At 48.7% G+C, this 27,561-nt stretch overlaps 1 protein-coding gene across 1 annotated transcript in view; it reads left to right on the forward strand.

Annotated features, from left to right (window-relative positions):
• FAT2 (FAT atypical cadherin 2) overlaps window positions 1-26,416 on the forward strand; it is a gene marked incomplete at both ends in the record, with an annotated part of 45,035 nt that extends 18,619 nt beyond the window's left edge. The window contains 15 exons of the mRNA XM_082490101.1: window positions 859-4,911; window positions 7,155-7,351; window positions 7,983-8,136; window positions 8,902-9,135; window positions 9,939-10,328; window positions 11,690-11,904; window positions 12,522-12,659; window positions 13,307-13,450; window positions 14,138-14,335; window positions 15,442-16,249; window positions 16,626-16,771; window positions 20,196-20,637; window positions 23,141-23,294; window positions 24,491-25,083; window positions 25,884-26,416. Of these exons, the coding sequence (XP_082346227.1) occupies window positions 859-4,911; window positions 7,155-7,351; window positions 7,983-8,136; window positions 8,902-9,135; window positions 9,939-10,328; window positions 11,690-11,904; window positions 12,522-12,659; window positions 13,307-13,450; window positions 14,138-14,335; window positions 15,442-16,249; window positions 16,626-16,771; window positions 20,196-20,637; window positions 23,141-23,294; window positions 24,491-25,083; window positions 25,884-26,416 (8,399 nt within the window). The remainder of the gene's footprint in view (window positions 1-858; window positions 4,912-7,154; window positions 7,352-7,982; window positions 8,137-8,901; window positions 9,136-9,938; window positions 10,329-11,689; window positions 11,905-12,521; window positions 12,660-13,306; window positions 13,451-14,137; window positions 14,336-15,441; window positions 16,250-16,625; window positions 16,772-20,195; window positions 20,638-23,140; window positions 23,295-24,490; window positions 25,084-25,883) is intronic.
• Window positions 26,417-27,561: the final 1,145 nt, after the last annotated feature.

Below are 27,561 nucleotides of genomic sequence, written 5' to 3' on the forward strand. Positions count from 1 at the left end.
TTTTTTTTCCTATCCAGAGAAAATCTAGACCAAGCAGGTAATTTCCATATTATGGAAATTTCCATATTATTGAAAAAAATCCTTCCCTAGGAAGACAGTTCAATGTTGAGTCACTGGTCTAAGAAAAACTGGACAAGTTAGATCAACTTAAATCTGCTCTTCCCACCTATGGGAACTGTGGGAGGGATCCCTGTCCAGTTGTCAGGCAAAAATCCTCCAATTCCACAGCAGTCATCACTTCCACCAGTTCTACCAAGAAATGCATTCTTGAGGAAAGGTGAACACCCTCTCAGCATTGGATGATGGTCTTCTTGGGTCACAAAAGCTCAGTGGGCAAGCATTCTATCAGTCACTTTAAAGGGTAAAACTTAAATATTTATGGATGTGCCGCATTGCCTATTTAGCAGGTAAGTCCTTTGCAGGGGACAAGCCACCCTTTACTCCATCTTTCTCACTGCAATTTAGATCAAGGACTGAGGAATTTAATTGCTCCTGAAGTATTGGTAATTATAAGCATGACAGGGCTTGAAGCAGCTAGCACAGTTTGTGCTACCATGTTCTGCACACGAGGCAAAAGCTTCAAGCACATGCTCTGCCACCACTAAATATGCTCAAATTAGAAGGGCATTTATCCCTAATTTACATTTTGATTTATTTAAAAGTTAGCTTGTAGATCTCAATGGGTTCATTGTTCTTAGAATGAAAATTATTTAGAAATTAATGAAGATTGTTGTCTCCCAATGAAAGAAACAGATGTTATTTAGGTCTGAAATCAGGAGCATCTATGGAAGAGAGGTTCACAAAACCAAAACCAATAGAGTGTCTGCATTCTTCACTTTGTAATTTCTCTTCTTGCAGGTAATGGGGAAGGTTTCTTCAGCATCGACCCGTATTCTGGAATTATTACAGTTGCCCAGAAACTGGACCGATCCAGGCAGGAGCGATTTACTCTTATTGTAAAGGCAGAAGATCAGGGGTTCCCCCAGCTTAAAGATTCTGCTACAGTACACGTCCGCATTAGACCCTCTGATCGAACCCCTCCAAAATTTCCAGAGGCCGAATACATCACAGAGATCAGTGAATCCACTGCTGTTGGCTCTCCTCTGATTCAGGTTTCAGCCACAAGCTTGTCACCAGTCAGCTATGAAATAAAAGATGGGAATGGAGATGGAGTCTTTTCCATGAACTATCAGTCAGGCCTTATTTCCACTCAGAAGAGCTTAGATTTTGAGCAGGTATCTTTTTACCAGTTGAAAGTCCGTGGCACCAACATGGCTGGAGCATTTATGGACACAATGGTACTTATCTATGTCATAGATGAGAATGACAATGTGCCCATCTTCGTTAAGCCTTCCTTTGTGGGTTGGATCATGGAGAATGCTCCATCACAAAGCATGGTCCTGGATGAAAGCAATGCTCCCCTCGTGACCCATGCAACAGATGCTGATCAAGACTCCAATGCTCTGCTGGTCTATGAGATTTTGGAACCAGAAGCACTGAAATATTTTACAGTAGATCCCAGCACAGGGACGCTTACCAGTCGTGCTGATATAGACTATGAGCTCACCCCAGTTTTCCACTTCAGTGTACATGTGCATGACAGTGGAAGTCCCAGCTTCTTTGCATCCAAGCCAGCCAAGGTCACAATCCATGTTAAGGATGTGAATGATTCACCTCCAGTCTTTCTCAAAGACACTTATGAGCTTTCGGTCTTGCTGCCTGCCCACCCAGGGATGGAGCTTCTGTCAGTGCAGGCAAAAGATGCAGATTCGGAGGTGACCTACAGCATCGTGGAAGGGAACCTTGATAACGCTTTCTATATTCAACCACTCACAGGTCTCATCTCCATTCTTAATGCTACTGGCCTGGGAAGCTATCGTGAACTTACGGTCAGGGCTGGTGATGGCTTATACAAGAGTACTGCTCTGGTTAAGCTAAATTTAACTCAAGCACAAGGTACTAGCTTAAAATTTGATCAAGACGTGTACACAGCAACTGTGATGGAGAACTCTACAGATGAGAAGACTCTCACTATTCTTGGGGTCAAGGGCTATCAGCTAAATGAACCACTTTTCTATTCGCTTTTGAATGGAAAGGAAAGATTCAAAATGATCCAGGCATCTGGAGTACTCCAGACCAAGGGTGTGAGATTTGACCGTGAAACACAAGACATGCACGAGGTAGCTGTGGAAGTGAAGGACAACAGGAAACCACCAAGGGTGTCCCAAGCCACAGTCAAGGTTTATGTAGAGGATGTCAATGACAATCCACCGCAGTTTGAGAACGTGCCATATTACACCTCAGTGCAGGATGGCACAGAGCCAGGTGACGTACTCTTTCAAGTGTCAGCAACAGACAAAGACATAGGGGACAACGGAGCCATTACCTACTTGTTTGCAGAGGACTACAAATACTTTTGGATTGACCCCTACCTAGGAGACATCTCACTTAAGAAGCCTCTTGATTATCAAGCTCTAAATAAATACAACCTCCGAGTCATTGCTAAGGACAAAGGCGAGCCTCCCCTCCATGCTGAAGAGGAGGTTGTGATCAGTGTGAGGAACAAATCCAACCCTCTGTTCCAAAATTTATACTACCGAGTGAAGGTGCCAGAAAACATCCCCCTCTACACATCTATCCTCCACATACAGGCTCGCAGCCCTGAAGGCTTGCGCCTCATCTACAACATTGTGGAAGAAGACTCCCTGAAACTGTTCAGCACCGACTTCAAAACTGGTGTCCTTACTGTTACAGGTCAGCTGGACTACGAGGTAGAGACAAAACACACATTTACCGTTAGAGCCACGGACACAGCACTAGGATCCTTTTCAGAAGCCAGAGTAGAGGTGGAGGTAGAGGACATCAATGACAACCCCCCCGTATTTTCTCAGATGATCTACACGGCATCTGTCTCAGAGAGTTTGCCAGCACAGACCCCTGTTGTCCAGCTCTCTGCCTCTGATAAGGATTCAGGCAGAAACAAAGTGGTCTCCTATCAGATCTTGGATGATGGTTCAGATTCTACCAAGTTCTTTAATATTGATGCCAGCACAGGGCAAATAACAACGGCTCAAGCACTTGATTATGAAAAAAATCAACAGTTTCGCATGAAAGTAAGAGCTGCAGATCACGGGATGCCTCCGCTTAGCAGCGATGCCCTGGTAATCATAGATGTGACAGACATCAATGACAATCCCCCTGAGTTCAGCCAGCTTCAGTATGAAGCCAAGGTAAGCGAAATGGCTACGTGCGGGCACATCGTGATAAAAGTCCAAGCCCTGGACCCTGATAGCGGAGACACCACCCGACTGGAATACGTGATACTCTCAGGCAATGACAACAGGCATTTCACTATCAACAGCACTTCCGGAATAATATCCATGTTCAACCGCTGCAAAAAGGACTTGGAGTCATCTTACAATCTCAGAGTTTCTGCTTCAGATGGAGTTTTCAAGAGCACTGTGCCTGTGTATATCAATACCACAAATGCCAATAAATACAGCCCCTCTTTTCGGCAGAACGTGTACGAGGCAGAGCTGGCAGAAAATGCTGAGATAGGTACCAAAGTGATTGAACTGCTGGCTATTGACCCCGATGGTGGTCCATACGGCACCATAGACTACACCATCATAAATAAACTCGCCCATGAAAAGTTCTCCATAGACAATAAAGGCCGTATTGCCACACTGCAAAAACTGGACAGGGAAAATTCAACAGAAAGAGTCATTGCCATTAAAGTCATGGCCAAGGACGGGGGTGGGAAGGTGGCGTTCTGCACTGTCAAAATAATCCTTACAGATGAGAATGATAACCCACCTCAGTTCAAAGCCTCTGAATACACACTGTCCATCCAGTCCAATGTAAGCAAAGGCTCCCCCGTCATCCAGGTACTGGCTTATGATGCTGATGAAGGTGCAAATGCAGATGTCATTTACTCTGTTGACTCTGTGGAAGACGTGGCAGAAGACCTTGTTGAGATCAATGCTGCCACTGGGATTGTTAAGGTCAAGGAGAGCCTTGTTGGTTTAGAAAACAGAGCCTTTAACTTCAAGGTGAAAGCTGAAGATGGCAGACCCCCTCACTGGAACTCCCTTGTCCCAGTGAATCTTCAGATTGTCCCCAGGGAGGTGACATTGCCAAGGTTTTCTGAGCCCCTTTATACATTCTCTGCATCTGAAGATCTTCCAGAGGGATCAGAAATAGGGTCAGTCAAAGCTTTTGCAGAGGATCCCATCATATACAGCCTGGTGAAGGGAACCACTACAGAAAGTAACAAGGATGAGGTGTTCACACTGGATGAACAAACGGGGGCTTTGAAAATCAAAAAGGCGGTGGATCATGAGACCACCAAGTGGTACCAGGTTGATGTTATGGCTCACTGCTCACATCAGGAGACTGAGCTGGTCTCCCTGGTCTCTGTGAACATCCAAGTGCAGGACGTCAATGACAACAGACCTGTTTTTGAGGCAGATCCCTACAAAGCTTTTGTCATGGAGAACATGCCATCAGGAACCACGGTCATTCAAGTGACAGCTAATGACCAGGACACGGGAAGTGACGGACAGGTGACCTACAGTCTGGAAGCAGAATCTGGCAACCTCCGAGGACTCTTCACCATTGATGGTGAGAGTGGGTGGATCACCACACTAAAAGAGCTGGACTGCGAAGCTCAGGAGACCTATCGGTTTTATGTGGTGGCCACTGACCATGGCAGGAAAGTCCAGCTCTCTTCCCAAACCCTGGTGGAAGTCACTGTCTCTGACGAAAATGATAATGCTCCACAGTTCACCTCAGATTTCTATAAAGGATCGGTAATTGAGAACGCGGAGCCAGGTCAGGTTGTTGTCACGCTGAGTACCATTGATGCAGACATCTCTGAGCAGAACCGGCGGGTCACATGCTACATAACTGGTGAGTTTTTCCTGACTTTAAATTTTCAGTGAGCGAGAACAGAGTATGATCTCAAAGTGAGGATTTGATACCTTGTTTTATAGAATATCAGTGCAGAATAGTGTTATACTGACAGTCCTATCAGAAGCAGGAGGTGAAGCCTGAGCTCTGTCATGAGCAAGACTCTTCAGTTAAATGAATCTGGGGTATTCAAAACTCTTTAGTAACTAACTGCAATGGGTGGAATTATCGTTATAATAACTATCCCACCACTGAATTGTTCTATTTATTTGGAAATAAATACATAAATATAATATATATAAGTAATTACATAGTACTGTAGATACATTTATTTACACTTTCTTAACACAGGAAAATTAAGACAGCATAATTGTAATGTCTAATGGAAGGACAGAAGCAGAGGTACAGCAGGAAGGAAGCATTTTCTCACATAGATACTGTGATCTGTATTTAAGTTCTTTGACCCAGCTTTTTCTCCTGCAAACAGCGCGGTCAGTTTACACATCACACATACATGCAGCCTGCCTCTATTTTTTAATAACTATATATATGGACATAGGATGCATATAACTTTCTGGTATTACATGTGTTTCCTATGAAGCTTAACAAGCAAGCAGACCTCACAAGGCTGCAGCTGACGGCTCTGCAGACTGGTGGGTAGAGACTGTCACGTGAATGTTAGTGAGGGTTTTGGCTAACAAGAAATACTAAAGATGACTCTTGCATCCCTGAAACATCGTCTGTGCCAACTAAAATTAACCACTGATGTAAAACAATAAAAAAGTTATACTGGAATGTTTGTTGTGCCTCTGCACATGTAGAGGACTGGTTTTACGGTACTTTTTGACCCCAAAGGGTCTTTCTCAGACCTGGAACAGACATTGCAAGTTAAAATGTTTGCTCAAACTCAAATGAGGACGCTTCGGGGTCAAAACATTTAGCCAGATCATGCTGCACCCTGTTATCTATAATTGTAACCATCCAAAACAGGGGATGAATGCTGGTACTTGCAATTGGTTTATGGCACGTCTAGGTATTTGCAAGCCTATGGGAGGCAAGATTAAATCCGTGTACGTATTCCCATTTCTGCCATCTTAAAGTAGTAGTAACTTCCAACTACTTTAAACCCGAGAGAATGCACGCTTATGTTAGCATTGAATACCATAGGTTCTCTTTGATTTGTACCTACAAGCACCAGTCAGGCTCTACCTGTAAACATATAAACACAACCATGGCACAGCAGTGCAGCAAAAGAAAGGAGGAGGTAAAACCAGAGCCTAGCTCCCTGTTGTTCACATGCACAATGATTTCAAACACCCGGGAACCAAATCTGAGCGGGGGCTGGAGTCTCCCAGCATCAGAAGAAAGGCTAGAAGAGGTCTCATTGTGCCTTTTGATTCACAACCTCATCACCACAGAGCAAATGAAAACAGGGAGAGCGTGAATTTAATTTAGCCGGCTGTGCGAGGCCCTTCAGGGTCTAACACAAACAAGCCCTGCAGCCAGCTCTCTTCATTGCCTCCCATTACCTAACGTGCTCCCTCCTTCTGCCCAGTGGCAGGGGTTCAGCAGAGGACACCAGCTCCTTGCCAGAAGAGAGGGATTCTCCAGGGGCAGCATCCACCCCATTTAAAAATCTACTCTGTGTAACATCAGCAGGAGCAGCATGAATCTGGTGGACCGGAGAGCCCGCCTAGTCTGGATTTACTTGTCTCTCATCACATGACTCTTACAGCGTCAAAGTAGCCCCAGAAAGCACAGCTATATATTAAATACATCTATAGGTTAAAAGGAAATACAACTATACATGGTATGGTAACAATAGGATCCAACCAATGTCTGCAGGGTATTTGCAACTCTCAGATCCATTTAGGAACATGCACCAAGAAAGACTGACGTGCTTCAGGAAGGTGAGACAATGTGGTTTTGAGGCAATGAATATGCATGTCTGCAGAACATTACCGAGGCGTTTTTGCAATCAGGAGTCGTTTCCTCCTCCCAGTGTAACACGCTGCCTGCATAAGACCGTGAATGAGAGAAAGCGGGAGGGTATTTCTCAGCTGTGCAGCGAGACAGACCAAACGCTCCTCCCCTGCGACACCACTGCCCCTCTGTGTCACCACTGCAAGTCCTTCAGGTCTCCCAAGACAGGCAGTGGACAGAGCTACATGCCCTTCCCTTAGCATTTCTGATTTTCAGCACCCAGTAAATGCCGTTATTCCTTGCCTCCTGCCCCCTTCTAGAAGGAGACGTACTAGGACAGTTCACAGTTAACCAAATCGAGGGAGAATGGACTATTTCTTCCAAGAAGCCTCTGGACAGAGAAGATACAGAGAAATATCTCCTCAAGGTTATGGCCTCCGACGGGAAATTTCAGGCTACCACCGAAGTAGAAATTTTTGTTCTGGATATCAATGACAACAGCCCTGAGTGCGGCCAGGTAAGATGTCTGTTCTGGGACATCAGGGGCACAAGGGGAGCATCTGGGAAGAAGAGAGCACAATAGCAAGGGAGAAAGAACAGAAAGAGCATGTTAAGAGGGTTTGGCTTGTCATAATTCTTCTCACACGATCCTGGTGCTTTGATTATGCTTAGCAATTTTAATTAAGCTGCATGTCAAGCAAGAACATTAAATCTAGCCTCCAAGCATGTTTGCCAGCAGTAAGTGAGCGCCTAAGCATTATGAAGGATAACTTTTGGAGATAAACAATGCCAGGAAGCCTCCTGGGTAGGGGTATGTAAATTACCGAGTTTTATATCCTGCTAAGCTGAGAGATTCCCATCAGGAGGTTTGTTATTGTAGAGAGGTGATTGCTGGTATGGATGTTACCCATGGTGAGAAAGAACAGAAGTGGTTGCTTCCCAAAGGAGATTCAAAGGCTTGTGTGAAATGAGCTCACTGGTCCCAGTCCACACCCCAGCAGCCGGCAACATGAAGCACATTACGTTCCCCTATAAACCACACGGTTTGTCCTTCTCTACAAAGGCTCTGCTTGGCCATTCCTCCCCATATGAGGTGAAGGTATCTCAGAGATGGCTCAGATGCCAATGACACCTTCTGTCCTTGCCAGATATTCTACACTGGGAGAGTCTCTGAAGACGCTCTGCCGGGTCTTTTTATTTTGAAAATATCAGCAACCGACCCTGACGTCGGCAGCAACGCCCAGATAACGTACAGCCTCCATGGCCCTGGCGCAGAGGAGTTCCGGCTGGGCCCACATACAGGTGAGAGCTGGGCGATGGGATGCTTTTATCCTCTTCTTCACCCACTCCCAAGAAATGCCAGCTCCCAGCATGGCTCAACGCTTATCTCCTCTTGAGCAAACAAAAGGACTGTTCATTCCAGCTCTCCCAAGCTAGGGGGGAATGGCAAACAGGCAGGTTTATTGCAGTACGGTATGGAGGAGAGTGAGCGCTGCATCTTCCTGCTGGCTTTCCTTACAAGTGTTGGTATTAGCATCGTTAAAGTGAATGACACTATTGCTAACAGCCAGGGCTCAAGGAGGAGAGATCAGCAAGTATTTGGCTAGAGCCAAAGACACAAGTTCTAAATGCTAAAGAATGTCTTATCAGGCCTTGGGCAGTATATTTGCCCAAACAGACAGGATGATCATCCTGGAGATCACTTAGGGGTTCATTACATTACAGAAAGCTTAATGCAGCGGGGTTTATAAAAGTATTTAGAAGTACAATGTGTTTATGAGTGCTTTTTCCCCCTGACGGCATCCCTTGCATGAAGTTCAGCCCGACTTGCAGGACTCCCTGTGCCAAGCCCTGCCAGGGCACTGGCTGGCAGTGATCCGAGAATGGCCCCGAGCAATGTGGTGTGAACACATCACCACTATTAGCTGGATTACAAATGGTGTTCAAACCCGCTCCGTTGTCTCCCACGGTTCACCCAGGAAGGCAGCATGCTTGAACCTCTCTGTGCTCTCCTAAGCTGCAGCTGCAGTTGCAGGAGACAAGACCATCTCTTGCTCTTTCCAACAGGGGAACTGACCACATCGGCACCCCTCGACCGTGAACAGAAACCTGTGTACCATCTTGTTGCCAAAGCAACTGATGGCGGAGGCCGCTCCTGCCAGGCAGATATAACACTGACCGTAGAGGACACAAACGACAACGCACCAAGATTCTTCCCCAGTCACTGCGCCGTGGCTGTTTTTGACAACACCACAACAAAGACACCTATCGCAGTGGTTGCTGCCAGAGACCTTGATGAAGGTGAGTCAGAATGGGATTTACTTTTTAGTAGAATTCATCTTTCATCCCAAATAGAAACCTTTGAAACCTAGGCAAGGGCTACAGGGAGCAATGGGCATAGATGATTGAATCTTGGCAAAGATGTGCCTAGATCTCATCGCTGACATGTTCTTGACTAGCAAGCTGGCATCAGCATTTTTGTGACCCTGTAGGAACTGCAATATCTGTAGAAACACGCAAAGACAGAGTTTGAGAACATGTTCAGTAACTAACCGCGATGTACAATGCAAACTGACACACAGTTTGTCTGGGATCCAAACTGGACAGAAACTTTACCAAAGCTGGAAATCAAGAATAAGCACAATAAGGAAAAGGAGTTTTAGATCTGGATGGGGTAGATTATATGGATGGAGAGGTCTTTCTGAAGACACGAAGATTCTCAGGAACATAGGTAAGGCTCCTAAGAAAGGAGCTTTCTATAAACCTCTCCAGCAGAGACTGCATTTACAATGACAGAGAAGCAAGATCATATTTCTGTGCTTTGGAAGCAGATATAAAAGGAAATTACATTTAAAAACAAGGGCATTAGAAATGGGAATCACCAATATATACAGCCAGGAGATGATGATGGTGAGGGTGGCTAGGTGCCGGAACCTACAGAAGGGCAGGGGCCCACTTGATGTTCATACAGCCTCCATTTTCCCTAGGAATTTAAGGTCATTAAGTACACATAGTCCTAACGGATTAAAAAAAAAAAATAAATATCATAAAACCAGCAGCACTCCTACCCGTGAATTAATGCAGCCTGTTCCTTATCCTTCCAGGTCTCAACGCTGAGGTGGTCTATTCTCTGTCTGACTCTGCCAACGGGCACTTTTCAATTGAGGAAACCACAGGGGTGATCCGTCTGGAAAAGCCTCTGAAGGATTCGCAGCATTCAGCATTTGAGCTGACAGTCTGCGCTACGGACCGGGGCACCCCGGAGCCCCTCTCCGCTCTTGGCACTGTCACTGTCTCCGTTGTGGATCTAAATGAATATCTGCCTGTTTTTCTGGCCCCTGAATACGTGGCCATGGTAAAAGAAGACGTGGCTGTGGGTACAGAGGTCCTCAACTTGTCAGCCTTGACAAGAGACAATGCAGAAAACACAGAGATCAAGTATGAAATTGTGAATGGCAACGACCACGGGAAATTTCAGCTCAACTCAAACACAGGTAAGGTGATCTCATGCCCAAGCAGGTCCATATTGACCCAACATCAAAGGCTGTCCTTGTATGTGTCTTCTTTGGTTCGTCACTATTTGGCTTGCACTTCTGCTCCCCTGTCTTCAGCCAGCACAAGGGTAGGGAATACAGTCTTCTCTTCCACCCTAAATTTTGGCAGCCAAGTCACTTAAGGAGTGATCCAAATCTTACTGAAATTAACGGAAAGATTCCTATTATACATCTGGGACCTGAGACAGGTCCATGGGAATGAGGAATACATGGAGAACAGGATGGGGAATTTTTTCCACTTCAAAATGCAGGAGAAGGTGATTTCATTTGAAAAGTCTCTCCATCCTGATCCCACAAGGAACCTGCAGCCCAGAGTAACAGGCAGCTTTAGTAGGTAGAACTCAATGAATGTGGATAATACCAATCTGTTAGCCATGAGCAGGAGTTGAGCCAGGTTTACTAGCCAAATAAAGCACTGCTCTGTTTCCACAGTGATCTGATAAGAGTCGTTATCAGAAGACCAACGTTAACACCCTGAAACAAGCCCTTGGCTGTGTCATCAATGGCCTTCTGCCCTTGGCTGTAACATCCTCATCCATGGCACCATCCTCAGCTTCTCTGTCCCCAAAACTCTTGCTAAATTTTCTCACAACAATCTTCTTATTAGCTTGTACATCTTAAAAGATACAGAACAGTGTCATTTCCAGGGAATAATTTTGTGACAATTTCAGTGCTGAACCCAGGAAAGCGTTGAAGTACACAGCCACATTCTGTCCCCCACCCCCTTTTTTTTTTTATGCCTTCACTTTATATCTTCAGCCCAAGTGACAAGTCACTTGTTTTTTGAGATTAACAGCCTCCTCCTTCTCTCTATTTTGCATCCCAAGCCTTACTTACAAACCACACCTTTTTCTCCCGTACAACTCTGCATCCATAAAAAAAAAAATAATCTACATCTCACACTTTTTCATCCTGCCTATGGCACAGTTCAGTGATGTTCTACTACTGCCTTGGTCACAGCTTTCAATAGCACTGTTGGACTCTCCTCCTATTTTGTCCCAGATCTCCTCCAAACAAGATTCCAGGAAACCTTCCAGAATGAAAATTTGTTTCACTTCTTCAAACACTTGATACCAGAATGAGGCAGGTTATAGCAGAATCAGTTCACTGATAGTTTGGTTTATGTGATGCCATGACCTCCAGTTCCCTGATTTAACCAGAGAAGGTCAAAGTTAGGTCAACAGCACCTTTTCAGCTGTCAGTTTGACAATCATCTCTGTATATCTCCACCATTCCAAGAAACCTCATATGCCATTCATTCAAAGTATCGCCTGTCCTTTTCTGTCCATCTGCCAATGCAGGTGCCTTATATATAAATGGGAGCTTGGACTTTGAAGCGAGTCACGAGTATTACTTATCCATCGAGGGCACAAGGAAGGGCTCAGCTTCTCTCAGCGATGTGACCATGGTGGTGATCAACATAACCGACATCAATGACCACGCACCAGAGTTCATCCAAGACCCTTACTTTGCTGATATCCGGGAGGACGCTGCAGTTGGAGAAATCATCCTCACGGTATGATTATGAACCAGGCCAGCTGTCCTTACCTATTCTTTTAATTTTGCTATGCATTATTTACTCTTCTTTTGCATTTTACTTTTCCTTGGACACAGCCGTCTCAGTGGGTTCGTGACATTCAATATCTAAGATTTAGGTATGACTTTAAAAGAGGGTGAATGCCAGAATTCCTATAGATAGGGAGAATACTTTGCCTTATAAGACATCTTTAAGTGAAAGCTTGAAATACCTAAGGGGAGCTCAAGAGCTTTGAGGACCTCCCAAGAGAGCTAAAATGCAGAAGGCCAATACCTTTGCGACCTGGGGAAGGCAGAGGCTTCACTGGGCAGAATAGCAGAGCCCAAGGTATTTCCATGTGGAGTTCCCTGCCCAGCCTGTTACCATCACAGAGGTGGTAAAGTCAGGAAAGGGACAAGGAGAAGGCCATCGTTGTAGCTGTGTTTTGTCTTGAAAAAAACTAATGAATGACACTTTGGTAAACCACCTTCCTCCCTCCTCCTCATTTGAGGCAAGCCCAAACCCATACCCTTTAATGGCAAGGATGTCTTGCCCCCATTCCTCCATGGCAAGGCCTTTTTGGGCCAGGGGTCCTAGCATATTTTTTCTCTTAACAGGTGTCAGCTGATGACTTGGATGGAGCAATGAACAATCAAATCACATATTCAATCGTGGAAGGGAACCCAATGGGACATTTTGCCATTCAGTCCAAAAGCGGGCAAATCAGCATCGCCAAACATCTGGACAGGGAGGAGGTGAGTTCAAGAAAATGGGAACAGGAAGGCAGATGTGCCTAAAAACACTGAGGGAGCACAGTATATTCAGCTAGCTCCTGTTTCTACTCAATACTGTAAGCAGACGGCAAGTCTTTCATTCATCTGTTTTCTAGACTCATAGATACTGCTGTAGCAGGGCTGGGCTTTAGGGAAGGCAACATAGCCTTCAGTGGTCACAACTCTGGGCTTCAGTCTGCTCCACTGGTGCTTCAAGCTGGCTGGGTGAGTCAGCCCCAAACTGGAAACCAACATGGTTGGTTTCTGCTTCTCTGCATCAGAGCATTATAGAAAACAGGTATGGGGAGGAGATCGAAAGGTCATCTGGACTATCTCTCATTCATAAAACAGTAGCAGCTCAAGCCACTATTGACAGATGTTTGCCGAGATCAGTCTCATCCATCTTGGCAAAGTTGTTTCCCTTCTCTGCAACTATTGTGAGGCTGATTTTCTTTAGCAATGTGCTTTGAGATTCATGGATGGAGAGCCTTAGCCAAGAGCAAAGCTATTGTTATGGCACAATACATAGCCTCAAGCATTTCAACAAGCTGCAGCAGAGTAAAACATAAATGTGAAAAAGCCACAATTCCCCTATTTCTCCAAGTAATCTTCCACTACAAATCCTCCAGATCCCCAGTTATTCCCTGACAGTTCGAGCCACAGACAACGGCCATCCTGCTCAGTTCAGTGACGTCGCTGTGCATGTCCACGTGTCTGATGTCAATGACAACCCTCCTCGGTTCTTCCAGCTCAACTACAGCGTGGTGGTGCAGGTAAGCCAGGAGGCAGTTTGTTCTCCCAGTCTGTCCAAGGTACTCGTGCATGGGCTACTCTTGGAGCAGACGGGCGAGACAGTGATGAAGCACGCTGTTGCTTTGTGCTCATTGCCACAAATAACGGGTAGCATCTGCAGGGGCAGATATTCTGCCAACAGATGCCATTTTCTCCTTCCAGTAGCTTCAGGCACCTCCTGTCCTTTCAGTACGGAGAGCACGGAGCTTTTCACACAAGCCTGACCTGCAGCCCCTTTCTCCCGTGCAATCATCCATGTCTATACCACAACATAAAGAGCAGATCCAAGCACATGGCCAAGCATCATCATGTCTGCTGGATGCAGCCCAGTCGCCGCTTAAACTCAAAACACCCATAACACACTCAGAAAGAAATGTAGACAAAACATGCTTTCATCTACTCTTGTGCTGGCATGACTCAAGAGGAAAGCAAGGGCATCAGCTCAACTGTCTACGCTTAGCTGCCACATGCATAATGCCATGAAAGGGAGTCCCTTGCCACCACTGGGTCTCTGCCATGCTGGCGTGAGTCTGCGTGTACTAGAGATGTACATGGGGTGTGGGATTTCTTTCCCTGTTCCTGATCCAGCAGCTCTAGGGGCCCTGTGGGTTCCCCTGGGCCTTTTCTCTTTGTTTGCCTTTCTCCACTAGCATCTTTCCCCATTTCAGGAGAATGCTCCCGTGGGTACAAGTGTCCTGGAGCTGATTATGAGCGACAGAGACTCCCCAGAAAATGGACCGCCATATTCATTCCAGATCACCCAGGGCAACGACGGGAAGGCTTTTGATGTCACCCAAAATGGTCTACTGGTGACATCGTCCATCCTGAACAGAAGAATGAAAGAACAGTACCTATTACAAGTCCAGGTAGAGCCTGCCTTACTGTCCTGGTATCTGAATTCCCCAGCCAGATTAAGTAGCAACAAAATGAGATTAGGGTGGCACAGCTGGATGGAAACATCTCTGGCTTTGGAAAAATCCGATCCCGGCACAAATTGTGCATTTTAGAGCCAGCTCCAGAGCTCATTTCTCCACACAGTCTGCCCACAAGAAGCTGGAGGCCAGCTTCTGCATTGATAAAATCAGATAATGCGATCATGAGAAATACTCTGTCAGCAGTTTCCTTAGACAGATGCTTTTCCCAGCATCATTCTAGTGACTTCCAGTTTAAAGTGAGACCTGGATCTGGTCCTACAAACTTTCTCCAATTATCCTTGTCATTTAAGAAGTGGTTTAAGTTCCTCTTCAAAGAGGATTTCTGTTGTTGCAGAGTCAATTAATGATTTTTCAATGTTATCAGTAAGGATAGTCCATTACAAACAAAGAGATAAGAACATGTGAAGTACATACTTCTTCAGTAATGGTAGTTGTTCTAAAAGCTAGGTACTATTATATTATAAACCTCAACCACTAACTGCCTAAGATTAAGGAGAAACTTATCCTATAATCTGATTATTCACATTTTTCTATTTTGAGGTTCCTTGACTCATGCTAGACAGACATTGTCAGAGATGGGACATGGGCTGAAACTGTCCAGAAGATGAGCCAGTGTGCTGATGTGTGTAACTGCTTTATGTCTTTGTATACTCAGTTACACATGTAACCCCAAAGATTGGCAACATCTCTAAAGATGATTAATCCTCAGGAAATCAGAACCACTCAGGTGTGCCTCAGCTGCTGATGAGCACGCACAGAAATGAGTGCGACCCCACCTCTAACAGAAGGTCTCAATCATTCTCCATGCTGGAAGGCATGCTGCCATTTCCCTGGGGCCATCTCCAGGCAGGGGTCCAATACTGCTGCCAAGTTTTCCCATTCCTTCTTCATTCCCAACCCACTGCTTGACAGCCTCCACCCGTTGCTACCTGCAAGGGACTCTCCTTCACAAGATGGGCTGATAAGCCCATCCAAACAGGTGAGGTGACAGTAAGTCAGCATGTGGCTATAACAGATCTTTCCGTTTTCCTTGACAGGTCTCCGACAGTGGTATTCCCCCCCTGTCCTCATCTGCATTTATAAATGTACAAGTGACTGAGCAGAGCCAGTATGCCCCCTCAGCCCTTCCCCTGGAAATATTCATCACCACCAACGAGGAAGCCTTCCGAGGTGGTGTTCTGGGCAAGATCCATGCCACGGACCGAGACCCCCATGACACACTGGTGTACACTTTGGTGGCAGAATTCCCCCAGGATGGGCTCTTCTCCATTGGCACTGCAGATGGGAAGATCATTGCTGGGCACAAGCTTCCCCACGGCCACTATCTTCTGAATGTGACAGTCAGCGACGGTACATTCACAGCCACCACCAGCGTCAACGTCCACGTATGGTGCTTCACGCAGGAGGCCTTGGACAAGGCAGTGGTGCTACACTTCCGCCACCTCTCCCCTGAGGAGTTTGTGGGGGACCATTGGCGCAACTTGCAGAGATTTCTGGGAAACATCCTTGTCACCCGGCGCCAAAACATCCACATGGCCAGCTTACAGCCTGCAGCTACCTCTGATGGAGTGGACCTGCTCTTGGCTGTTGGAGAGCCACACGGCTCCTTGTATGAGCCTCGGGTCCTTGCAAATAAGATCACTGTGTCAGCTGGGGAGATGGACCAACTCGTCGGTCTCCGGATGAAGAAAGCAATTCATGTGCCATGTCATGGGTCAGATTGCGCCCACCGTGTCTGCAAGGAAACCATTCAGCTGGATCCGGGCATGATGTCTACGTACAGCACTGCCCGACTCAGTGTCCTCACCCCACGGCACAGCTTAGAGCAAATCTGTTCTTGCAATGGTGAGCAATCCTTCCTGGTAGCATCCAACCCTATAAACCCGGGCATATTGTGTTTTCCCTCGGTACACTGTAAAGCACCTGGACTTCCCTTGGAATTACGTTGTCCGGTGACCAACAACCCTGCCTGCAATTTCAAAGCCAAATCTAGACTCTTAGAGCTTGAAAGTTTCACAGAGTCTTCCCCCCCCCCCGCCCCCCCCCCCCCCCCCCCCGATTAATCTCCTGTAGCATTTAATAGCAGCAGTACATGTGTTGCCACAGATGGGACTGTTCCTGGACAGTTATGGTGTCAGGCTGGGAAAAGAGGCAAGGCTTGATACAGCCCATAGTCTCAAAGTAGGCCAAAGATGAGACCTTTCACTCTTTCTCCTTCCAGGAACGGCTGTGAGGTTTGGGGGCCACAGCTACATTTGGTACCAGCACTCACAGAGCGGCTCCTGGCACATGCACTTTCGCCTGAAGACTCACCAGCTGCACGCTGTCGTGTTCTACGCTAATGGGACTGACCATGCCACTTTGGAGGTAAGCATTGCAATGCACGGGGATTTCTTTCCAGCGTAAAAAAAACCCAAAACAATCTTACTCTTTCAGGGAAGGGAATCACAGAAAGAAGGTGCAATAAGTACCCTTAGTAATTCATCTCGCTAAAATATAAGACTTGGGAAGACCAAGTGAGAGCCAAGCACAGTTTGGCAATCGCTGCAACTAGTGAATAATTTTTTACATTTACGAATGCATGTGCTAGTCTCTGGTGTGAAGGCAGCCTACATACATACCACAGATCTACATCATCTTCTTTTCTTACGGATTGCTTCTCCAACCCTCTCTTATATCACATCTCTCAGGGCAAAGACTTCACCAGGTAGGATTTTGCCCAAACCGGTTTGCTTCCACTGTAGCAAAGGGCAAACTTCCCCCCAGACCTTAGGAGTGGAGCCAGACTCCCACTGAACACACAAACCATTTGCCAGACCACATTATGGCTCATTCCAGCACAGAGAAGGCAGCTGCACTGGGCTAGAGGGCTGGGGTAATGGGGCAGAGGGGAGGAAGGCACAGGTGAGATCTGAGATTGGGAATATCACCAGCCTTTACTTCCAACGGAGCATATGCCAGTCAGGTCATGCATCTAACCAAATGGATCTCAAATTAAAGGTCCTTCACAGTAACGGACAGAACAGACAAAATGGGAGTCTTAAATGCCATTTCTCAACACCTTAGTCTTTTTGGCCACTTTCTTCAGGTGGTTTCACCGTTTAAGACACCTGCAGAGCCAGGAACATTTCAGTTTGATCGCTCTCCTCCCTCTGGTTGGATCTACCCAGCATTCAAAGATCATCTCCCTCTTCCACTTTGGCAACAGAAGGAAAGCAGCAGATGACCAAAGAATAGGGGTTTTGTATACTCCTCATCAATTAAATTTAGACTAATTGGAGACCAAGATCATAGGACATACTTACAAGCTTACAGAGATTTATCCCCGAGACTAATCCCATTGAGATCCACACACTGTAACCTACCTGGAAGTGTTCATCCTGTCCCTGAATTCCCTCATCCTTTCTTACGGTTTCACAACCCCATCTTCCTATTTTGAAATACTTTTCTTTCCACTGCTATAAAAGATCCACACAGACAGGGAGCTCCACAGCAGCCTACACCCAGGGACCTGCCCAAAGTACGTATTGTGAGCTCCGGCTGCTACAGCCATTGCTCCTTAAGAGCAAGAGCAGAGAAACATCATCCATGTCCTGTATACAACTCTAAGAGTGACTTTAAGCTGCATTGTAAAGGGCTGATGAGAAAAACTTCACTTCTCAAGAAGGGTTTCCAGCTTTCTGTCCCGTCTCTGGGAAGGACGGTCACCAAGCAGTTCAGCAGAAGGAGTCCAGCATTCAGGATGGTGCTCAGAAAGGATGAGATGGCAAGAAGCTCTACTGAGCCAGGGCTAACGCACAGACTCAAGGGAGAAAAGACTCTATCGATGGAATTCAGTGTGCCCATGATCTCCTGTACCCAGATATGTCCACAAGCTTTTCAATAGGAAACATTCACAAATCCTCCACCATAAAGTTGTCTGTGAATCATTTCTTCCCTGATTCACTTTATTAACAATATCTTAGGGATCAAACCTTTTCTTAGACCACCTGGCCTGAAAAACCTGAAGGAACCTCTCTAGATTTTAAGCTTTCTTAGACCACCTGGCCTGAAAAACCTGAAGAAACCACTCTAGATTTTAAGCTTTCTGGACTGCAGTACTCTAGTTATGTGCCCAAACATTGAAAAAAATCATAATTGATGGTTTGTAGATTTGGTGAAGAGGATGAGTTCTTCCAAGGGCATGCACATCATCACCCTTCCAATTACTAAGCTCTCCTGATGTTCAGAAATAGGGTGCAGCGAGAGGATGGCAAACCAGGCAAGCTGGGAAAGACTTGGCAGTCTGTGAGTTCTTGCTCCAGGGAATCGAGTTCTCAGCTGTCTCCCAGCCCCAGAAATTGATAAGCCCAATCTACAGACCCATCTGAAGCGAAATCACATTCCTCCAGATAAAGTGAAGTGACAAAGTTCTCTGGTGCGCTTGCCAATTGTGCAAGGGGATTTACACACATGTTGCCCCGAGGCCCTTCCATGGCGTGTGCCAGCTGCATCTACTTCTTCCTTCCTTCAGCAGTTGCTCTCTCCTCCCACAGGGATTTATTTATAGCATTAACTTCTCTGAGAGTTAACTGTTGTCCTGCTCTGCTTTTGGCCCCTCCAGAGTAGCCCCATCATATCATATGTAGGTTCCTCTAGAGTTCAATGTAACACTCATAATCACTGCTCTTCTTCCAGTCTTTTCCAAGCATCACCACTCTTTGCTGTTTCCGATGTCCCCATGGAGATCTTTTTTGCCTGGGGTGAATTGCTTGATGTTATAGCAAGCTCTGCAGGTTTTCCACAAATGTTTTGTTCCATCCACCTTTTTTTCCTTCTCCATAGGCTCTTGGCTTCTATGAGAGAGAAGTTTTATCAACAAAGCACTGGGGAGAAAAAGTGAAAGAGGGGGTTACCCCGACTTCACCCTGAAACCACACAGCTAACCTTTCATTTCTCCTTCCTCCATATGAGATTTAAAGATGAATCTTGGGCCACAGATAGGATTTTCTGATGTTCCAGTTTAATGCAGAAGACACTGGTGAGGTTTGCTTTTTGAAGCTCAATAACTTGTCTCCCTGCCATCAGCTGGAGATCAAGGATTGGATTGCAACACCCATCAGCAGCTTCGGCCTGGCTTTCCAGCACACTGGTTAGGAGCTGGGGACAACAGTAACTCCTTTCTCTGCCTCCCAGCTCCTCCTTGCCTCCTCCAAAGCTGCCAGTGCTCCTCCCCACCGAGGTTCTTTCACCACCCTCATCCATGCCAAAGGGGGAACTGCTCCAGCACCTTCCCCACCACTAACAAGACAGTGAGAGCAGAATAAAGGCCACGTGGCCCTGAACAAGAGTCCATCTGTGACCGGTGATGGAGTTATGGATAGTCAGAATACCAGGGCTCTGATTAGGCTCAGGAAGGAGAGAGAAGGGGTGAGGAGCTGCAGGAGTATGATCACAAGGATCTGCACCCTGTTATGTGGAAAGATGAGCTTACCTCCCTACACGCTGGTCAAAGGTCACAGGGAAGGACCACGGGTGAAGTTGTGCAAGAGATGATAGTGTTTTGCAAGATAAAGGAGGTTGCAGTCACTTAAACAGGTTTTAATCGCTTCATGCCAAGCTTCATGTGGGTGAAAGAGGCTGCATTTGCCTAGCTGGTAATTCTTGGAGTCTGAAAGTTGGGATTCATCTTGACTCTTAATGTTTAGGCAGGGAGACAGGGAAGCAAGCAGCAAGAGAAGTGTTGAAAGCCTCCATGAACAGCAGCTACCTATATTACAGCTAACCGTGACTTCTGGGATGTGTTTTGCAGATGGTTAATGGAGTGCCTCAACTTGGGTACAGCTGCCCAGGGAACTACACCGGGAACCTCTCCTCCTCACGTTTTGTGAGCGACGGTGAGTGGCACTCAGTCTTCCTGGAGGTGAAGAACACCTCTGTCCGCCTGCTCATCGACGGACTGGGAAACACGTCTCTCCAGCTGCCAGCAACTTGTAGCATCTCCCAGGGCAGACGAGACCTGCTTTTCGGGGGCCTCCGGCAGCCACTCCAGTCCCAGAGAATCACACGGGGGTTCAGAGGGTGCCTGGACGTGGTTGCAATCAACGGCAGAGAAGTGGTTCTCCTGCCCGGAAAAGGGCAATCAAAGGAAGTCGTGGAGGAGGTGGGGATAAAGCAGTGTTGCTCCCCAACCGGCGCCTGCAGCAGCAACCCATGCCTCAACAATGGGATGTGCTCCGAAACTCACGGAGGAGGTACGTGAATATCTCAGAGCAATAAGCAGTGACAGGTGGGAAAGATGCAGCCTCTTCATTCATCCCTATGATGGATGCAAGGGGGATGCTCCAGAGCAAAATCAGAGGTCCCCTGTCCCGGGGGACCTCAAGTGATAGCTGACTCAGTGCAGCAGCAGCTGGGGGGTACGAGATCATCATCCCAGCTCTCACCAGCGGACAGTGGCCCAGAGGGCAGGGGGCTGTTTCTAAGGAGTACTCATGACCAAGGAGAGCGCAGCATTTTGGCAAAAACTCAAATGCAAAGAGAAATTCCACCCACCCCTCTGCATCCTCTTTGCTTAAGGAGCCATTAGCAAGGCTAGAATCGGGCAAGATGGGATCATGCAGCGATAGTATCTGGGCAGAAACAAGCCAAGATCTTAGTCTATTCCCACTGCAGTCAGTGACTCCCCGGGGCTATGGGAAGGGATATGGGAAAACCGTAAACTCAAATCCAAGAGTCTCAGGCTAATACGGGGGGTGTGTGCTCGCAGAGATTTGGTACCAGGCTTTGCCAAAGACAGTCTCAACACTGCCCCGTTCCTCCCATCCCAGAGACAGGGATAGTTTGCAGTGGCCTCCAGAGGAGGAACCGCTCCCTGCAACGTCCACCCTTGTGTCACTGCCCTACACTCAAGTCCCAGCTTCTGGAACAGGGGGGCTGCTCACCATAACACCCCGTCTATCGAGACAGATACCATCTACGCTTTGGCCCTTCCTTGGGGCACAGCAGTACTTTCTGGGCTGCTGCGTGGAGCAGGAGATGCTCCCGCAGCTCTGCGCTCTTTGGTGTCATTGCCAAAGCCCACACCCTGCATGGTGAGCAAGCAGGGACGGAGGAGGGAGTACACCTCCTCCTGCCCTGCCTGCAGCCTCTGGGAACGCGATTCCCAGCCCTGTCGACTCAGCAGCCGCCTGGTTCAGGTGAACTTATTTGACACGAGGTGCATCTGTACCGAACAGTTAGCCTGGCTGGCACTCATGCCTCAGCCGTACCCCTGAGACCCTCTGCACAGAAAACCCCTCTGGTTGGGCTGGAAGGGGCTCGAAACCCAAGAGGAGAAAACTCCTTACTAGTCTAAGCAAAAGCATCACCTGCTTGCTTTGCAAAGAGGGCACAAGGGGGGGGAGGGGGAATCAGTCCCTTATTAATAATCATCCAGCACCCTTCCCATAGTTTCCTTCCAAGGTGATCAATTTCCCTGCAAATAGCCCGACTGCCCAGGAAAAAGCCTGTGGGACATGGTCCCATACAGGAACACAGAGGACACCGCTGTGGTGAAGGGGTTGCTCAAGGGACGTGTAGTTTGTGAGGTTGTCCTGGGCGTTTGGCTTCCTTGAGCGTTGCGGGCTCAGTCCTGGAGACCACGGGCACGCAGTGCGGGTGTATGCAAAGCTCTGCCCAGGGATCTCAGGCGTGGGATTACATGCACAGGCAAAGGCACGTCTGTGCAAGCGAGCCCGGGTAAGCCACGTGGCCACGTGAGAACGCATCTGTGCGGAAAGGGCCAAAGCCAGACCAGCCACCACATCAACCACAGCGCTCAGGACCACAGGTGCAAACGCGTGTGAACCCCTGCATCCAGGAACACGCGTGTTGGGGCACACACAGCCCTGCAAGCAGCGTCCGGCACCTGCGGCACGAGAATCAGCACGTCCTTGTTGTACAACCATTAACACACATGTGGAAACAGGTCTGCATCTGTTCACTCTGCTCTAAAGCAGGGATGTTTAGCTTGTGGATGAGTAGCAAAGAATTTTCAAGCGTGCTGCAAGGTGGAAACCCTGAACTTCCCACACGGCACCGCCAGCCGAGTGACTAGCAGGAGCTCAGCACAGCCAGGGACATTCCCACGCTTAGGGCTACACTAAACAGCAGCCAAAAACGCAAAGAGCAGCAGCCCCCCTCCGAGTCCCCAGGTATGCTGGATTTCTCTCTGGCTGCGACCAGACACCTCCTGTAGGCAAGAGAAACCCGACGTGTTGAGACAGGCGCTTCATACCGCGAGAACTCGCAGGAGCAAAGACTTCAGAGAACAATAAGTTACAGAGGGTTGCATTTAGCAGAGTCAGAAACTGTGAATCAGCCAGCCAGGCTCCCCTTCCTTCAACCTGAATTTGTCGCCCAACTTCTCCATGCAATAAAGCTGTGCCCTGAACGCATCCCGGGCAGGAGAGGGTTTGTGTCAGCAGGGGACAGGCTTGATGTGTTGCTTAAATAGCTCTGTAGTGCCACTGCATCGCCCCAGAGTGGCCAGCCAGCCTCCAGCAACTGCTCCAGGTCCTGTCATGTACCCACCAGCTCTCCGTGGGTGGCTTGGGAGCCCCACAGCACCTCCAGCAGCAGCAGGTACCTATGCTGAGGGAGCCGGATTGAGCCCTGTGTGAGTGCCATCAGTGCCAGGCCCTGCTCCTCCCTGTTCTTGCTAGTTCTTTCTTCCATGAGGATACAGTCTCTGTACAGCACTCTCATCCTCTCCAGGTTACACCTGCATCTGCCCTGGGCTGTTTTCTGGTGAGCGCTGTGAGCTGGGGGACAGTCCCTGCGAGTCCAAGCCCTGCCTGCATGGGGGAACCTGCACCCTCTCCGCCACCGGCTACTCCTGCCACTGCCCTGACTGGTACCTGGGTGACAGGTAAGGTCTGGGAAGGCTTCGGGCTGGGTGATCCCCCACGGTGGGCTGAAGACATGATCTCTACCCAACAAGCATTGCAGACTTCTGGACCTCCCCAAGTCCAGACACTCTGGCGTTAATTGCAAATTGAACCCAGGCCCAGGGGCTGCTCTGCTGCTCAGCATCACCCGTCACAGCCACGCAGCCCCTCCGAGCCCCCTGCCCTGCCCCCAGCCCGGCCTCATGAGAGATGCCCACCACAGGCTCAAACAGCATCATGTCCCTTTCATCCTTCGGCCTTAGGCATTTAGCCAAGATGAACACTGGTCCTTCGAATCAATGCAAAGGCAGAAATTATTCATGCCGCCCTTGGAATAAAAGTATGCAGCTGAGCATTAGGTGGCAGTGTAATATCGGAAATCACAAGTCGTCCAGCCCGAGCCTGTGGGTACGTATTGCACGCACCAGCTCACACATCCTAAAATACTGACTAAGAAACAAGAGGAGCCCAAACCTCACAGCCTTTACTCAGCCTCAGCCTTTACAATAAAAAAAAAAAAGGAAGAAAAGCCAAACATTCCATATTCCCCCTAGCATGGAGAGATCATTACTGTTGGGAGGTAAGGTCCCCTGAACTGTTGGAGAACATTTAGATTGTGTGGGGCAGAGCAGACAGAGAATCAGAAATTCAGTCTCAGTTCTGCAGATGCTCCATGAAATGCCAAAAAAGCCTCTCCAACAACAATGCCCATTCGCCACTTCTCAAACTAGATGTTCCCCAAATGTTTGCTGCAAACTGCAAATATCCACAGATCGCCTGGAGACCCCACAGATCCTGGGATGTATGAGACTTCCTAAGAGGTTAGCGCATCTCAGAGTAACCCTGGGCTTCCTAATTTAACAGGATGGGAGCATCTCCCTGCGGAGTGTTCGCCCCAGAAGCTCCAAATCCTCCTCTGAGGCAGGAAGTACCCTTTTTTAATTTGTTGCATATGACTTTAAAATAGAACCATTCTGTAAAACAAGGTCTCCTGAAAAGTGTCATTTTATGCTCAAGGATCATGGAGAGGCAGGTAGCACGAGTCTAGCCAGGGAGGGAGAGCAGACCAGGATGGAGCATCCTCGGCTGGTGTAAGTCAGAGCCCTGACTGGGATGACGCAGTTTTAGCTGCATCCCTGGGCTGACGGCGGTTGTCTCCATCCTTTCCTCCCCACAGGTGCGAGAAGCTGGCCGAGGAGTGCCAAGACAACCCGTGCCGAAATGCCGGGCGCTGCGTGAGCAACCAGGGCTCCGTCCACTGCATCTGCCCATCAGATTACCAGGGGGACTACTGCACACAGCCCATCATCACCCCTGCCATCGTGCCCACACAGTGGGCGGTGGGCCCCGAGGAGATCGCGGAGATCGTAGCTGGCGTGCTGGGGGTGGCCATCCTGGCCGCGGCCTTCGTGCTCATCCGCAAGCGCTACCGCCATCGGGCCAAAGCACACAAGCCTGTGGCCCGGGAGGACCCTGACCTGCTCTCCAAGAGTGAGTTCTCCAAGAGCGTGGGTGTGGGCACCCAAGCCGTGCCACCCATTGAGCTCAACATCCTCAGCGATGCAGCACACAACAACCTGGACCGGGCCACGCCGGAGCAGCGCAAACCCACCAGCACCCCTGAGTTCGTCACCTTCAACTCAGCCAATGCCCCGAAGCACCGGGGCACCATCGTGTGCAGCGTGGCACCCAACCTGCCCCCCGCTGCACCCCCCTCCAACTCTGACAATGAGTCCTTCATCAAGTGCACCTGGGCCAGGGAGGAGATGGGTCAGTAGCCACAGCTTTTTCTTGCTCTTACACATCCCTCTTCCCCCTGTCAAATGGATAGAAGGTGTGCAAACTTGAGAGACCAACAGCATTGGTTAAAGCCAAGCAAAATATGGGCAAATGCTGCCCAAGACCTGTTATGCATCCTTTACTGGCTCCCTGTTCAGCTGCACATCCCAGTTTTCAGCTTTAACCTGCTCAGTCTCATACACAATCAGCAGGGAAATCATTAATGCATAGCCTGGGTCAAAAGACCCTATAAAAGAGAATAACGAAGCTAAGGGGAAAAAATTAAGAACCTAAAAGTCAGTATGAGCTTTAGCGGAGGCATTTGCATCAATGGTCTTAGGCAGAGGGATCAGCCCCTCAGGGAAACACCTTGCATGGCTCTGGACAACAAGGTTACTGCTTTCTCTCCATCCAGGAGTCCATCCCCAAACAATGCTGTTAGAAGAGAGTTCACAAGACTAATTACAGGGAAAGGGAGAGATCCAGTGGATCACTTGGTCTGCCCCCGTCCTTCTTCCATCTGAATGGCGTGACGAAGCGTGTCTTTTGGGTACTAGAGTAGTGGGTGTCTGAAGGCTGGTGGGAACACTGCCTCAACACAGCCAGGGGTTCCCTCAGGTCCCCTCAATTCCCAAGGCAGCTACTACAGCTCCCGTGTCCCCACATCTCCTCTCTTCCCTGGTCTGACACATCTCCTGTAGGCTTAGAGCCTACAGAAGGAATTAGCAGGAGGGCAAGAGAGGAAAAACAACAGCTTGAACTGCAGCTAACGCAACTCTGTTTTATTCCAGTCTACCCAGCAGAAACAACCTACTGGCCCCCCCGGTACCTGTCATCGGATGTCCAGGAATATTCCCACTACGAGATCATTCAAGGCCCCCCTGCGTCCTCCTCCCACCCTCCTCTTCCCCCACCGCCCCCTCCGCCAGCAGACACGGAGCCGGTTGCTCTTTATGGGGGCTTTCCCTTCCCGCTGGACCAGAGCAATAAGCGGGCTCCCATCCCGCCCCGCTACAGCAACCAGAACCTGGAGGACTTCTTGCCGCTTGGCCCCGTGGACGTGGGAGCCTCCCAGTGCCAGAACGAATATACAGCCATCAGCTACTACCCAGCCCAGCTGGTGCAGGGCGAGGGCATCCCGTACCAGCCCGACCCCGGCTACAAGCGGGTGAGCATGCGCTTGAGCGTGGCCCAGCCCTCCTACGCGGACTGCGAGGTGGGCCACCAGCCCAACATCCGAGCACAGCCCCTTCCACCCCCCAACTATGAGGGCTCCGACATGGTGGAGAGCGACTACGGGAGCTGCGAGGAGGTGATGTTTTAACAGGGGGGGATGCTCATCCTCGAGATGAGAAGAGAAGCGCACCTCCACGCAGAACAGTGTTCAGGGAGCTGGCACATGCCACCAAAGGGAGGCTTATGTGTGTACCCCCAAAACTTGCAGCATCTCCCCCTGCACAGCTGGGTTATTATTTGGCTGGATCTTTCCTCCCCCGCTGCCCTCCATGGTGCTCCTGCTGCAAACAGAGGGGAAATGCTCCAGCCACTGCCAGGACACGGAGGATGCTCCTGGGATGCCAATGACTAACCTGCCTCCTTGCCAAGGGGACTTCCTCCAACACCATGCAGGACCGCAGCGAGCCACCTCCTCCCACCCCAGGCACCCTGGCCACAGGGATGATGATGAGGAGGGGGAGGAAGGCAAGCCCTGTAGGCATGGCAGCAGTCCTGGTGGAGAAGGTGTGAAAGGCCTAGCGATGCACAGCCTGGGATTGCCCCAGGTGGGATAGCAGAGGCTCCCTGCCCCCAGCTCTGGCTCCGAAGGCTTGCATCAAGCCAACAGATTGCCCAGTGGAATGGATCAGCTGGTGCAAACCCTCTTCCATGTCTGCTCCCTGATGCAGGGAGAGATGAGGGAATGCAGCTGGTCCCATCAGCACATCCCTCACTTGGCCAACAGAAGTCCAAGAAAAAGGAAAAAAAAAAAAAAGTTCATTTCTATAGAAAAACCAAGCAGCAAGCTTTGTCGCACCAGGAACCACCCACAGACTCAAACCAGTGCAGCCAGCAGCAAAGCAGGACCCCTGCACAGTCGGGCTGTGCTCGCAGGAGAGTAAGGGAGACCCTGCCCCAAGGATGTGAGCACAGACGTGTCCCCGTGGCTGCTGTGGTCCCACACTGAATGAAGCGGTACACAGTCCTGTCACACAGCCGGGGCTCCCCGGTGTATCCCAGAAAGACTGGCCAGCACCGCGGGGCGTCTCCTACCCGAGACGGGGCACTGAGGCTATCGAGCGTGGGTTTGCCTGTATGTCCTTGTGCTTGGAAATGTATTGTTTCTTCGTGAGAGGTTTTCTTTGGTTGGTTGTTTGATGTAACTTTTTTGTTGTTGATTTTTTGAAAGTATTAAAAGAGTTTGGATTTTTTTACTATTATGATTTTACTTGATAACCCAAGGATTCCCTTGTA

This window comes from Vanellus vanellus (genome assembly GCF_965231255.1).
Source record: "Vanellus vanellus genome assembly, chromosome: 13".
Classification (NCBI taxonomy): domain Eukaryota; kingdom Metazoa; phylum Chordata; class Aves; order Charadriiformes; family Charadriidae; genus Vanellus; species Vanellus vanellus.